General features: G+C 38.4%; 1 protein-coding gene and 1 pseudogene across 1 annotated transcript in view; both read right to left on the reverse strand.

The window, feature by feature from the left end:
• Cog5 (component of oligomeric golgi complex 5) overlaps positions 1-15804 on the reverse strand; it is a 266865-nt gene that overhangs the window by 242302 nt on the left and 8759 nt on the right. Inside the window, exons 3-5 of the mRNA XM_048415841.3 lie at positions 10660-10717; positions 7060-7114; positions 6506-6575 (exon numbers count right to left, since the gene is read on the reverse strand). Coding sequence (XP_048271798.2) covers positions 6506-6575; positions 7060-7114; positions 10660-10717 — 183 coding nt within the window. The remainder of the gene's footprint in view (positions 1-6505; positions 6576-7059; positions 7115-10659; positions 10718-15804) is intronic.
• Positions 11163-12069, reverse strand: LOC125387981 (HAUS augmin-like complex subunit 1 pseudogene; annotated as a pseudogene).

Below are 15804 nucleotides of genomic sequence, written 5' to 3' on the forward strand. Positions count from 1 at the left end.
ACAAGGGTCAATTACATTCAAGCTACCACACCATATAAACACGTGGAAGTTTAGTTTTCACCCATCATAAAGGAAACTTCTTTTTTCAACAGATGGACATGACTACAGAAAACTACAACCAATCAAAATGTAAAGTTGTAAACCCAGTCACAAATGGACACATTTACAAAACACTATGGTATCTAAGGCTCAGAGAACATTGTAGTTGATGAGGCAAAAAGACCATAGGAGCCAGTGGATCAGGGAATCTGTTGTGGGACTGTGTCTCATAACATCAGAAGCTGTGCCAATAAAGTCTTACCAACATGACTGCTCAAATGTGAGCCAAATAAGAATGATATAAATGAACGGGTCAAACTAGATGTGGAAAAGTCCAGAAGGCCTCAGCTCTACACAAAGAACTCCAGGCAACTGAGGAAGGCTGGGAGCAGGAAAGGTGGTCTTCCCTGGAGAAGAGCACACCACTTGGTCAGTCCTCAAAACATACATATAGTAACAGTATATGAATGCAAGAGGTTATAGCTAGGAATAGATAGGTATATGAAAACACATATATGAATGTAATAAACAATGAAAAAAAGGGGCCATCAATTTGAAGGAGAGTGGTGAGGGATATATGGAGGGGATGGAGGGAGGAAAGAGAAGTAAGAAATGTTGTTTATAGTCTCAAAAATAAACAACAAAAAGTAAGCCATAAACTAGCACCAAATCTCTTACACCAGCATGGGTTTTTCATGGTTTTCCTATACTAATCACTCCATATGTTATTAGATTGTTTACAGAGCTTGGCATTTCTATGCTATTACTTCTTCATTTCCTTCTTGATACACTCACTTGCTCGGAGGATAATTATAAAATCAGTAAGATAGATTTATACTCTATAAAAAATGAAGATAAAATTATGTTCAAGATATAATGCAATTGGTAGACCTAGAATATACAAGGCCCAGGGTTTAATTCCCAACAATGTATAAAACTAGGCATGGCAGCACACGAGAAGTGGAGGCCAGAGGAGTTAAAGGTCATCCTCAGCTATATCGTAAGCTTCAGGTTACTATGTGAGATTGTACCTTCCCCCAAAAAAAACTGTAAACAAAATAATTTGATAATACCAACTAAAAGGAAAAAGAACTAAACCAAGTATTATAACACAAAAAGTACATACAAAGCCTATATAATAAAAATGGATATGATAAAAATAAATAAGTATTTTTAAAATTCCCAGCAAAATTCTTCACAGACCTTGAAAGAACAATACTCAACTTCGTTATACAAAAACAAAAGGCCCAGGACAGCCAAAACAACCCTGGACAATAAAGGAACTTCTGGAGGCATCACCATCTACAGTAATGAAAACAGTTTGGTACTAGCAAAAAAAACAGACAAGAAGAGCAATGGTATCAAATCAAAGACCCTGACATTAACCTACACACCTATAAACACGTGATTTTTAACAAAAAAAAAAAGCTAAAAATATAAAATGGAAAGAAGAAAGCATATTCAACAGATGATCCAGGCATAACTGAATACTGACATGTAGAAGACTACAAACAGATCCATATCTACCACCATGCACAAAACTCAAGTCCAAATGGATCAAAGACCTCCACATAAAGCCAGCCACACTGAACCTAATAGAAGAGAAAGTGGAAAAGTACCCTTGAACACACTGGCACAGGAAACCGCTTCCTAAATATAACTCCAGTAGCAGACACTGAGAGCAACAATTAATGAATGGGACCTCCTGACACTGAGAAGCTTCTGTAAAGCAAAGGACACAGTGAACAAAGCAAAACAAAATGGCAGCCTACAGAATGGGAAAAGATCTTCACCAACACCACATCTGACAGAGGACTAATATCCAAATTATACAAAGAACTCAAGAAACTAGACATCAAAAGAACAAACAATCCAATTTTAAAAATGGGGTACAGACCTAAACAGAGAACTCTCAACAGAGAAATTTCAAATGACCAAAAGACACTTAAGGAAATGCCCAACATCCTTAGCTATCAGAGAGATGAAAATCAAAACAACTCTGAGATTCCATCTTACACCTGTCAGAATGGCCAAGATCAAAAACACTGGTGACAACTTATGCTGGAGAGAATGTGGAGTAAGGAGAACACTCTCCCATTGCTGGTAGAAGTGCAAGCTTGTACATCCACTTTGGAAATCAGTATGGCGATTTATCAAAAACTAAGGAATCAATCTACCTCAAGACCCAGCAATATCATTCTTGGGCATATATCCAAAGGATGCTCAATCATAGCACGAAGACATTTGCTCAACTATGTTTATAACAGCATTATTCATAATAGCTAGAACCTGGAAATAACCTAAATGCCCCTCAACCAAAGAATGGGGGATGAAAGTGTACATTTACACAATGGAGTACTACTCAGCAGTAAAAAAATAATGACATCTTGAAATTTGCAGGCACATGGACAGATCTAGAAAAAAACATACTGAGTGAGGCAACCCAGACCCAAAAAGACAAATATAATATGTAATCACTCATAAGTGGTTTTTAGACATAAAACAAAGAATAACCAGCCTACAGTTCACAACCCCAGAGAACCTAGACAACAAAGAAGACCCAAAGAGAGGCATACATAAATCAAAATAAGAAGCAGAAAAAGACAAGCTCTCCTAGGGGGGAGGGAGTAGAAGGCGAAAAGGGAGGGAGGAAGGAAGGGGAGTAGAGAAAAATGTATAGCTCAATTAAAAACAAATTATTTAAAAAATAGAATAAAAAGTGATTAACATAAACCTCTGGCTTCTACATGCACACATATACACTTGCACACACACTTGCGTGCACAAACACACACACACACACACACACCAAAAAAGTTTCAGAAATGATATCCTTTGTTACAGACCTTCTCAATTTTTCTTATATATTTTTAAGATTAAAAGTTAGACTTTAAAGCTAAACATATGGCTTTAAAAGTTTAAAGTTGAAATGATAAATAGTTCAAAAGTAATTCTTAAATGTATGAAGAATTTATGAATTATATCAGTAAACCCTATTATATATTTAAAGCGTGGAATTAATTTTAAAAATGTTTAGGTGTTGAAATCTATAAAACTTGAATTTTCACTGACTTTAAAATTTAAATGTTCTTTGTAAAAGATTATAATCTCTCCAAACTTATTCTGAAAAGACTGAAGTAATTCATAAGCAAACAATATTACTAAAATGAATTAAGAAAATAGAGATAGTCCTTGGGGTGATAATTACATTCAACTGATGTATTCATGTATATAAATGAACCCAGAATCTTCTACTTTAGGAAAGAAAAGGTTTTGTGGGAAGAGACTGGAATGGAAGTTGGGGCAGGGGAGAAAGATATAAAAAGGTACTTTATTCTAATTGGAGACAAAATCACAGGAATTTTATGTTCAAGGCAAAAACATCCTTCATGGCTATTTTCTTCTTGCTTTCTGTCTCAGTGAGGGTTTCTATTGCTGTGAAGAGATACCAAGACCATGACAACTCTTTTAAAGGAAAACATTTAAATGATCCGGCTTACAGCTCAGTGATTCAGCCCATTATCACCATAGTGGGAAGCATGATAGCATGCAGGACACGGTGCTAGAGAAGGAGCTGTGAGCTCCACATTTGGAACCGTAGGCAACAGGAAGTAACTGCCACACTGGGTATGACTTGAGCATCTGAGACCTCAAAGCCTGCTCACAGTGACCACTTCCTCCAACAAGACCACACTTTCTATAGGAGCCATTTTCTTTCATACCACCACTTCCCTACCCCACATATATTTAAACTAACTTGAAGCTCAATTAAGAACAGATTACGCAGGGACATCAGTTTTCTCAATGTTTAAAATATAAATAAAGTAATCAGAATAATAATGATTAACAACATAAGTAAGCTCATGAAGAGGCCCCAACAACACAGAACAAATTAAAAGGTAACACATTTCTAAGACAAAGTTCCTAAGCTAAGACTAAGCATAGGCATTATTTAGGCTTGGTTTCATATCAAACTTTTCAATCATCTTTAACTACTTTCGTTACTTATTGATGGTGACCTGAAATTTATCTCTATCAGTGTCTATCATCACTCCCTCCTAGGCATCCCAGGATTGTCTCTATATGGACTGCGTCCACACTCTGAAGTGTGAATCTCTTCTCCTCCTTCTGGTCCACAAGATACTTCCTTTACTGTTTCTTATTTAAGGGAAATACTCCCAGCTTTACAAAAGACCTTCTACTTGGGCACCCAGCTGATAACTAGGAACAATTTAATTTATAGAGGTCTAAGAAGAAAGCTGATTTTCCTTTGTACTATTGCCCCATCTCAGTATAAATTAAGAGACCAAGAACACTAAAGAAATGGGTCTTTAAACTGTTAAACTCCATCTCAATCTGTACTCTAAATGGAGAGTAGTGAGAAATCCCCTATATCCAGGCTTTTATATCCAAATTTGAAAGTAAGTGGCTGCTTCTCAGTCTGTGTGACTATAGTCTTTAAACCCTGTCTACACCTATAGAACTTGACTCATATATACTGAATGATTCCCATTTTCAATCAAATCCCTGTCGGCAAACTTTCTGCGCCTCTGACATACCTACTAGAAGGACAGGCAACCCTATGGGGCCACCCACTGTCTCTTGACCAACAGACAACTCTCACTTGCTCTCTCCAAAGTCTTTCCCTCCCCTCCTTCTCTTTCCTGACCATTTTCACATAATGAAAACACCTTTTCCTCTCTGCCCTCCAGACCAAACATCTAGGCAATCTCACAAGACCATTCCTCAGTTCAAGAGAATGAGGTCAGGAAACAGTCAAACAACCCCAATCAAGGAAATCTGTTCTCATTACAGGACATACTGAATGGACATATAGACAATATCAGGATGTATGCCCCCTTTACAGGAACATGGTCCAGTTTAAGGACAGTTTTAGTGACTTCTCATAAAACCATAATGGATTCCAGGATGAATTCCTTCATGTGAGCTTCATGTCTGTCCCCATCTTAACAAGAAGTCAGCTCAGTATTGATTTATTAACACTTCTGATTAAATGAAGTGGATTCTTCAAAAGGCTACTGAAGTAACTGGGAGCAAGCAGTCAATGTCCTAATCCATGATGCCCAAACACCTGGGGAAAAATGGCCCCCACACAGACCACAGTTGGAACCCCAAGGACCCTATTCATAGAGGTAGTAAAGAAACCTCTTAACTTGCTAAAAACAGAAAAAGATGTCTAAGTATAAGTTCTCAGCTCTCACAGGGTCAAATAAAAAAAAAGAGTATTGTAAATTTTTCCCAACTACCTATTAAGGTCTTCCGAAAATCAACAATACCAAATCAAAATTGATGGGAACAAAATCTTTAATAGCTATAAATTTCATAAACAAGCTACCTCAGATATTTAGCGAATGCTACAAAACCTTGAACTGAGGCATCAAATACCACCTTTAAATATAGGAATCCTTTGAGATTACAACAGCAGAAAAAATAACAAATGGGAAAGCAAAAAAGAAAAAAGAGGATTGGAGAAAAAAAAGCAACTATGGACTACTTTAATTCAACCACTATCTCACAGCAACCCACAAAACTCCAGAAAATATACCCCATGAGAATTATGCCACCTGAACCACAACCAATGTATATATAGCTGAAAGGTAGGACATTGAAAAGGAACTGTTCTAAGTGGCCCAGAAAGGACCAGCTAGAAACAATTCAATTATAACAAAATTCTGGGTATTGTCTCCCAAGAGGGAGAATCCACATTTGAACTGCAAAGGCCCAAACACTCTAGGCTCCACTGTAAGTACAGTATTATATTAGCGAAGCCTCAGTAACAAGTGATCCAGAGGGGAAGAAGAAAGAATACTTACTGGATACAGAAGCTGCCTTATCTATCCTGACCAACTTGTCAGCCATTTGTCCAATGTCAACTGCCCAGTACCAGACAAGGATGGGCAGCCTAAGGGACGAAGATTCACTTTTCTCTTTTGCTGTGGCACAGGTCCCACCATTACACATTCCTTCCAGTACCCCTGCTAGGTGGAGATCTCTGTCTCCCTGAAGGAAGAACAGAGGCGTGCTTCTCTAAAGCCAGAGCACAGTATCCTCTAGCTGCTTTCTTCAGTAATTCTGACACAGAACTTCAGCCTGTCCCTGAAAACATAAAAGAGGCCAATGGATGGCTTCACACTCCTGTGAATGTAGGCTGTACAAGTTGGACTCTGAGCTATTTTTAAAAAGGAAGGGAAAGTGATATCTGTTGGGCAAGTCTAAGGAAGAGAAGGAAAGTGGGAGTAAAGAGTGAATACAATCAAGATACATTGTATGCACATCTTAAACCATCAAAGAATAACTGTCATAGAGAGACACTTACCATCAAACTCTGGCCTCTACCCCTTCATGCACAAGTATAGCCACCCATACACACCATAGGCACAACAAATTTTTCCACTTATAAAACAGTATGAAGAATAAAGATAAAGAACCAGATGTGAGAACCTACCTGGAGTCTTGCTAGTTGTGCAGTACGGGCTACTATTTTATTATATGGTTCAACAATTTTTGATTTCATCCTAAGGCCAAAAAAGGGAAAAGAATGAGAATAAAATAATTTTCAAAGTATCAATGGAGGACTAGATAAATGGATCAGTGGGTAAGTATGCTTGCTGAATAAACATGAAAATCTGAGTTCAGACGTCAGCACCTATGTAAAAAGCTGAGCATGGCTATGTTCAAACCTGTAACCCCATGCTATCAGGGAAGGAGACAGGAGGATCGCTGGGACTTGCTGGCCACCAGACTCACTCCAAGTTCAATGAGGGTGTCTCTCTGTCTCAAAGGTATAGGTATAGAGTGACACTAAATATCCAACATCTATCTACCTTTGACCTCTACACACACACATCCATACACATGTATATGACACATGCACACATATATATCACATTCAAACACAAGCATACACAAATAAGTAAATTTAAAAACAGTTACATCTGTATACATATTAATGGCTAGAAATAGATTCATCTTGTATATTTATAAAGTAAACAACAATACCTATCAACAGCTCCCTGTAAAGCTCCAATTCTTGTTTGCATCATCTGAAGAACACCTAGGAAAGATAACAACTCATATAGGCTTTATAAATTTACAAGATTCATACTGGACCAAAATAATCAAAAACAAAAATATACATAAGTACAATATTAATGTTTTTCTGTCATCATCCTGATGCAGGCAACCAATATAGTGTCTATATTCAGTTATAAAAGCCTGCTTCTAGCCTCCCACTCCAATACCTGGCCCATGACAGAAGCCTGACAGGAAGCTAGGTTACGACTTACTGCTGATAGGTTTCCATTTGGCAGGGTGCAGAAATTTTAAAGCTAGACAGCGCTGAGGGCTGCACAACATTGAAAATCCTGTAAATTTGTCCCATTTCAATAAGTCACATCCAGTCTAGCAGACCAAAACCTAAGTAATCACTGTGGTGATGCTTCTCACACTGCTTTCAACCCCCTCGATGAACCTCTCAGTTCTGCTTCAATTTTACTCCCAGCAGCCGTTCTCTCTATTCACCATGCTAATCAAAGATGAATGCTAATCAATCACCTACTCTACAAGTGCTGTCCCATAGAGCCAGCAGGAAAAATCACTTATGACACTCACCCTGTCTTAGAATACTCTGAATATCAAACTCTCTAATAGTTAATACCTGCATTCAGAATGAAATAAAAATTCCTTTCCAGCAAATTCATCTGTGATTCTCTCCCTCGTTCACCCCATTCATTCACAAAAGTCATTCTGGCCTTCCTTCTTACCCTGAAATACATCAAATTAAGTTCTGATCCCATTGACTATTCCCTAAGCTTTCAACAATTTCTCTCCAGATCTCCACAGGACAGGTCCTTCTTATCCTTCAGATGTCAACATAAAATGTTAGCTTTTCAGGAAGGCCTTCTCTGACTATTAAAACAGGAGTGTCTCTCCTTCCTCAACTTAATGAGTTTTCTTCGTAGGACTTAAAAATGTCTGATTTACTATTGTTTATCTTGTAACTGGCCTTAACATCTGAAAGAAACATTGCTTCGTGAGGACAGTGGTTTTGTCTGTTCCTCAAATACCTGGTATCAAACAAGTTCTCAATTGCTTCTTAATTGACTAAATAAACAGTGGGGAAAAAATGGGAATAAATTCTTTTTTAAAATAGGTTGAACCGGGCGGTGGTGGTGCACGCCTTTAATCCCAGCACTTGAGAGGCAGAGGCAGGAAGATCTCTGTGAGTTCGAGGCTAGCCTGGTCTACAAGAGCTAGCTCCAGGACAGGCTCCAGAGCTACAGAGAAACCCTGTCCTGGGAGAAAAAAAGTAATAATAAAGTCTGAATGAACTCCAACTAACCTACAAAGTGTTTTCAAATACCAGGGAGAAATGTGAAGAAGTTAGAATTAATGATTAAATTTTCAAAGTATAATACACTTTTCAGCACCTCAAAATAACATTCTAATAAGTATTCTCGAAATATACCCTATGCTAATATACAAATACATACATATATATGTAGATATAGGAATAGATAGATATGCTTATAATGACTTCGCAAAGCCTTGGTCTTCCAGGGCCTCACACATGTTAGGGACACTGTTTGTTTAACATTGATTTACCACTCAGCCCAATGGTGTTTTAAATGTTGCAACCCTTAAAAAGTACTCTGGGAAAGGGACTGGAAAGATGGCTCAGCTTTTAAAGGCTAAGAATCACAACCAGAAGGACAAAAAGTATCCTGGGAAAGACAAGCATTGTCCCATTGTACGAATTTGCAGATAGAAAAGATATGAGGCCAAGGATGGGGAACTAGTCCTTTAATCCCAGCACTCTAGAGGCAGAGGCAGAAGAATTTCTATAAGTTTGAGGTGACCAGGATCTACACAATTAGTTTCAAGCCAGTCAGGACTAAACTGTGAGACTGACTCAAAAAAATAGTAAGAGGAGCTGGGCAGTGGTGGTGCCCATCTTTAATCCCAGTACTTGGTAGGCAGAAGCAGGAGAATCTCTGAATTAGAAGGCAGCCTGGTCTACAGAATGAGTTCCAGGATAGACAGAACTACACAGGGAAATTCAGTCTCAGAAAATCAAATTAAATTAAAAATACATAAATAAATAAGAGATTAAATGAAGATATGAGAATTTTTTCCATCTTAATGATGACTCACCTAATCAATGTACTACATCATTTCACAAGTGAAAACTATATTATTGCTTTCAAAATTACCATTAAAATATTATTGTTCTTAGAAACACATAAAAAGTGTAAGAGATTAAAAAATAGTTAGGGCTATCAATACTTAGAAACTCTAACTTCTTCAGATTTTCAAGTTAACAATCAAACTATCATTTCCCCAGAATGTTAAGATCTTTCCCCATATACACTGGAACACCAGGGATTCTGAGGTAAACTCATTTCCTTGACACCATGAGAAATACCATTAGATGAAACCAAGGATATTGCATCATAGAAAACAAAACCCTTTTTCCTTAACAATTTGATCAACATAGTAGAAAAGAAAATCATTTAACTTTCTCTGGATGTGGTTAATAACAGTAATCAAACGACAAGGGTCACAATTTGACACAAGCTACAGTTATTTGGCAAGAAAAACCTCAGCTGGAAAAAATGCCTCCATCCAGATTGCCTATAGGAACTCGAAAGGGCATTTTCTTGATTAATGCATAACGTGGGAGAGCTCAGCCCACAGTGGGTAGTACCATGCCTGGGTGGGTGGTTCTGAGGTGGATAAGAAAGAAAATAAGTGAGCCATGGAGAACAAATGCAACAACTGAAATAAATTTGAATAACTGAACAGCACTCCTCCGTGGCCTCTGATTCAGAGCCTGCCGTGAGTTCCTGTCCTGACTTTCCACATAATAGAGCATGAAATGAAAGTTGCAAGCTGAACTAAACCCTAAGTCCCCAAATTACTTTTGGTCATGGTCTTTTATCACAGCAACAGAAGCTCTGAGACAGAAAGCAATAACGAAAAACATAAGAGTAACATTTCATACTTATGGAATAAAATCAAGAAGAAATGAAAAATTCATAAAAGAATTAGTCAAACATGAATCACACAAAAAGCTCTGATCTGTTATTATTCTACTATATTTTCACTATTAAGAAAGTCAAAGAAAGGAAAAACACATAAAATTTCACACCTACTTCCACTATTACCTATTCTAACAATACAATTTTTATTGTTTTAATTCACTAAGACTTATAGGAATATTCATATATGCAAGCCTGTTTTGGGCATTTTCCTCAATCATTTAATCCTTAAGACGGCATCATTTAGGTACACATCAGTGTATCTGTTACAAATAGGGAAACTGCAGCAGAGCAAAGTTAACCACCTTGCCCAAGCAGTGATCTGAACCTAGATGGTTTAACTCAAGGATCAGTAAATGAGGTTTTAAGTTTTCCTAGTACACTGCCACCTTATCCATTTTCACGTTATCTGTTGGTTGCTTTAGACTTTCTGGTCAAGCTCAGTAGCTACAACAGAGTCTGTATGGACAATAAAACCTTGTAGCCAATCCTCCAGCTCAAAAAAGTTTGTGGGTCCCTAACCAAGTTCCATCTAACGTAATAAATAAAGAAAATATACCTTCCAAAGACTCAATTCCAGTTGCTTGTGCCAATAAATCTTCATGTCTTGCAACAACCTAAAAAATCAAGAATAAAAAAAAAAAATCAGCATTTGCTCTGCTTAACTATCTTTAACATTACAGGGTAAATCCAAGGTCTCCCTTGATGTATAAAGAAAACAGATACTATACATACACACACATGCACATACATGTGCAAGTTATGAGGTGTGCTTGAGATGAACGCATAAATCACAATATAGAGCAAAAGAACATAGTGTTATCTCTGCCTTAGTCTATTTGGTGTGGGAGCCCATAGACGTGGCTCAGCTACATCTTGACATAGGGTCATATGTTGGCTGAGGTTGCTGTCCCACCCAGTCCTACAATAAACACACAGAAATTTGTATTAATTGCAATACTGTTTGGCCAATAGTTAAAGCATATTTCTAGCTATCTCTTACATTTTTTTCCTATAAAAACTGCCCCAAAACATTTAAATGCATAACTAAAACCTGTTATTTTATCAATAAGGATATTGTTATGTCCTCTAAGAACAGTCATTTACTTCTTGGGAAACAGATGTCTACTTGGCTGTCACAGTTCCATCATGTCTACCTTCTTTGTAAGTTCAGCTTCGATGGCATCTAATTCTCTCTTTGCCTCTTCAATTTTTCACTTGAGCAAGAGATGGATTCGGCATTAAATCTAAATAGGACTCCAATTTCTTCTTCAGGGGTAAAGTCTGCTGTTTTAGTTCCATGAGTTTCTCTGAAAGTGACACTAGTGACCGATGGGACAGAGACATATCCACGCCTCTGGCTAAGAGCTGCTCCTATGCAGCTTTGATTCCAAACCTGAACTCTGCTGCCTTTGGTTTCAGGAAGCCCATGTTCTGAAGATGACTGTCAACTTTGGTCCTCTCTGCAGACAGATGCAGCTCTGCCTTCTTGAGATCTTCTCGTAGACATTTTTCTAACACTAATGTTGCAGTCAGGTTTTTTCCCAAGTTTTCCCAATTCAAGATTAATTTCTTCTCTTTTGGATTTGGTATGAAAAAGGTCAGAAGTCAAATCATTCACTGTAGGAATAAAACTTGCTAGTGAAGTATCCTTTGTTTCCAAGGCTACTGCACTGTCAATGCATTTAGAAACCTGGAACCAGTGTTAGACAGAGGAGCAGGGGGAACAAATCACACTCGCCATGAGAAAGTCCTGAAGATGTTTGGTTTCTGACTCGTACTCATTAGCTTTCTGTTTTAAGTCCTCTATTACCAGGCGATGTCCCTGTCCCGGACCCTGTTGCGTTCTGAAAGGTGATACAAAATTTCTGTCGTCCGTGGATTCACCTCATACTGTGGAATGGGATGGTCTCCGAATATTTTTTCAACACGCTGCAACGATTGATTCTCTATCCTCCGGCACCGCCATGGCCGCTGCTCCCGCCACCTCGCTCTCCTCTCTTATATCTTTAATTAACCCATTTCTATTATTTTATATTTTACAATGAGTATTGTGGTAAGGTTCTGGCTGGCAGCTCGCATCTTTCTCCTCTGGCAGCTACAAGGTATCTCCCTGACTCCACCTACTCTTCTTTCAGCCTTGCTTTACTCTGTTAAGCCATTGGCCAAAAGCAGTGTCTTTATTAACCAACGGCAATAAAGCATAGTCACAGCATACATCACCTCGCATATCGCCTCTCCTTTTCTGTCTAAATTAAAAGGAAGGTTTTAACTTTAACATAGCAAGATTACATATAACATGACAGGTATCAAGCAAGAATTACAGTTACAATAATTATATCTACTTTATCTTTTATCATAACTAAGGAAAACTATAATTACAACTATATTTTCTTCAACTCCATCAAAGACTTCAGAAGGATATACCAAAGTAAACAGGAAATGCATTGTAAGCAACTTCAAAAACTCTAGAATTAACAGAGACATCTTGCTGCCTGGACAGTCACCCAAAGTTCTTCTGCAGCATTGTGAGCTCCCATCTTCAGCCTACAGGTTCATAGTATCCAGCAGACTTTTCCATGAAGCAGGAAATTTCAAAGACTGCCACCTATATTGGCAGTTTGCCAGTCACTTTCTTCTGTGTCCTACAGAAAGTCTCACAGACTCGTTGATGAAATAGGAACAACAAAGGAAAGTCTAACCTTTATGTAAGTCCAGCCATCATTTCTCTGTGGGTTCTGCAAGTCCAGTCAAGCAGTTCAAGCAAGAGCAGTTTCTTGCCCAAATGGAAAACAGACTCCATAAGGAGCCTCTTCAATGCCATCTTCCTCTTGAAGTAATTAGTGTTGCCAGGAGCAGATATGTCTCATTGTCATAAAAAATCCTAAGTTTTTAAAACATTTAAATGCCATATTCTAAAGGTCTCTGAAAGATTTGAAGAATACCTATCTAGCTGAACTATATCTCTATATATCTAGAAAACCTAACATGACTTCATCTTGACTAGTATAGACGACTATCTATTAACCTATATTTCTTAATTATACATTACATTTTTAAATGAGCTATACAAATACTATACCTTAATCAAGAACATTTATGTGTGTGTGTGTGTGTGTGTATATATATATATATATATAAAACAAAATTGATCTTAAATTTGTATCACTAAACCATGATCCATACCAATGCTAAGTTTCCATCCCTATAGCATATCCCCCTTTAAATGTAAAGAAACATTTATAAACAATATTTGGGAATTTGGGTGTAGTTCTCTCCAAACTGCTTCCTGCTTTTGGATGGGTGAAGTAATTTGGGGGAGAAGTGTTTACGGCAAACTTTCAGAGGGTCTTGGTTCATCAAACCACATTAGTCCGGAAGAAATAAACAGGTACTCATTCTTGGTGGAAACAAAGGCAGAACCTCTTTTCCAAAGCAGCATATCCTTAGGCCCAAATTTTGAAGCCAAGATACCTTTAAAGTATAGATGTTGATTTAGCTTAGCAGTATGTACAATAAAATGTCTCTCTGTACTTAGCTAATTCAGTCAAAAATTCAAAGAAAATACATAATCCAGACTCTCTGTATATTTTCTATCTTTAAGTGGCTCATTTTAATTTATGACTATTTGTAATCTATCTCTTTAAAGACTTTATCTTTTTAAAAAAGAAACATTTACATCTTTTTATAACTGTCTATATTCTTTTCTTTTCTCTCCCAAACCTACATACATTTATCCAACACTGTGACCCATTTAGAGGTTTTTTTTTAACTGAATCTATCTTTATTATGTGTATGCAATTATTTTCTGACCAGAAGCACCTTTTTTATTGCTTAGCAGGTATAACTAGGACCAACTCCAGGTCCTGCCTGTTGACTCTGCCCAGTCCAAGATGGCAGAGGTCCATTTACCACCTTTGAGACTGCTGGGTGGAAGCCACGTTCACCACCTCAACTCTGGTAACAGTTGGCCCAGGTTGCCACCAAGTAACTTGAAGCACACTGCCCACAAACCCCATTCAAGTGTTCGGCCTCCAGAAAGAGCCAGAGTTCATGTTGGCAGCACAGACCAGGAAGCCACCGTTTTGAAACTGCACAGGGCTTTTTGTTTTTTGGGTTTTTTTGTTGTTGTTGTTGTTGTTGTTTTGCTACCACTGAATCAGGAAGACCTCTCTTAAAGGAGCTGCGGCGGCCCTGCTCACTGTCAGCAAACAGAGCACATTTGGGAAAAAAAAATGGCTAAACTTTGTTTTTTAGTGTCTAGGATTCAGGTTTTATATGGATTTAGCTAACACAGGTTGGTGTACCAATCTGTTGGCTGAGGTTGCTGTCTTACCTGTCCTGCAATAATCAGAGTTTGAGCCTATTATTACTCCTTCAAGGTCACACAACAGAATGTCTGGCCCAAGGTGAAGTTGCTGTACATCTTGCCTGGGTAATAGGATGTTTTGACCTAGGTATGGTTACTTTATGTTTTGGGTACTAAGAAGGGTACTTTATTTGTTCTTTGTATCTGGGTGGAAAAAATAAAATAAAGCCTTTTGCCTTCCCCCCTTCTTTCTGGATTGGGTATACAAAGAATATGAGAAATAAACATGAGGCAGATTCAGTATTCAGTATTCAGTATTCACTGGAATGCCCTCCCAGCTCTATTTTCAGTCTCTCATCTATTTTTTCCTTAATCCACATTCCCCTTCTTTAGACTGTATGAACAAGTCAGCTGAACCAAGACAATTTGGGGTACCAACAAAGTACTATATCACAGCTCAGATAATAAACAAGAGATTCATCATCATAGTTCTGAAGACTGAAGTCCAAGATCAAGTGTAAGCAACCAGTATCCATCCATCATCTGTGGTGCTACTGTGTCCTGACATGAAAGAAAAGTGAACACTCTCCTGTGGGACTCTGCCAGTTTAGCAAGGTACTAATCACCTCCCCAAAACCCACATCTCCAAATTATCACATTGGGAATTGTTTCGATATGTGAACTACAAGGTGAAAAAGGCCAAGGAAAAAAGAAGCCCTGCATGACTAGACCCGAGGCCTGGGCCAAGAAAAAATACCATGATCCTGACTTGATCCTAGGACCAGGGCTTGAAGTTGGACCAATGCCTGAGCTTGCCCCAGAGTTGGGCTGCAGAATTTCACCAATTCCTCAGTACAGAATCCCACCAATCTCTGAGGTCCCTGAACACAGAATCCCACCAATCCCTGAGCATGAAATCCTATCAACCCCTGAGCTTGCCCCAGAATCAGGCTACAAAAATCTACAGATCCAAAGCCACCCTGGAAAGGACAAACACACCAAGAAATCCTATATAAGGTCTGTACCCTGTTCAGTTTGGTTTGCTGCTGTTTCTCACCCAAGACAGCAATCTTCCTGGATTCTTCCTTTCAAATAAATCTCTTGAATGAGGTTTGTTGTGTGGTGTGACATTTTCTCCAGAGCTTGTAACAAATATCTCTGGAGCGGGGTAGAGCCATAACACCTTCCCTGGGAAACTTTCCCCTAGCAAACAGACTTGTTATACTCCAGGCGCCTGAGCAGAGCTGAAACACTTCTCAGGAGCAGAGCTGTAACAACTTCCTCACTGGGGAAACCCTCCCCTGATGGAGAAGAGTTGTTACTCTTGCACTGGGACACCCTTTCCCTGGGGCAGGGCTGTAAGCTGTTATGCTTACAGTGACTCTGTGGTATTCC

Source organism: Myodes glareolus, chromosome 11 (assembly GCF_982192425.1).
Source record: "Myodes glareolus chromosome 11, mMyoGla1.1, whole genome shotgun sequence".
NCBI lineage: Eukaryota > Metazoa > Chordata > Mammalia > Rodentia > Cricetidae > Myodes > Myodes glareolus.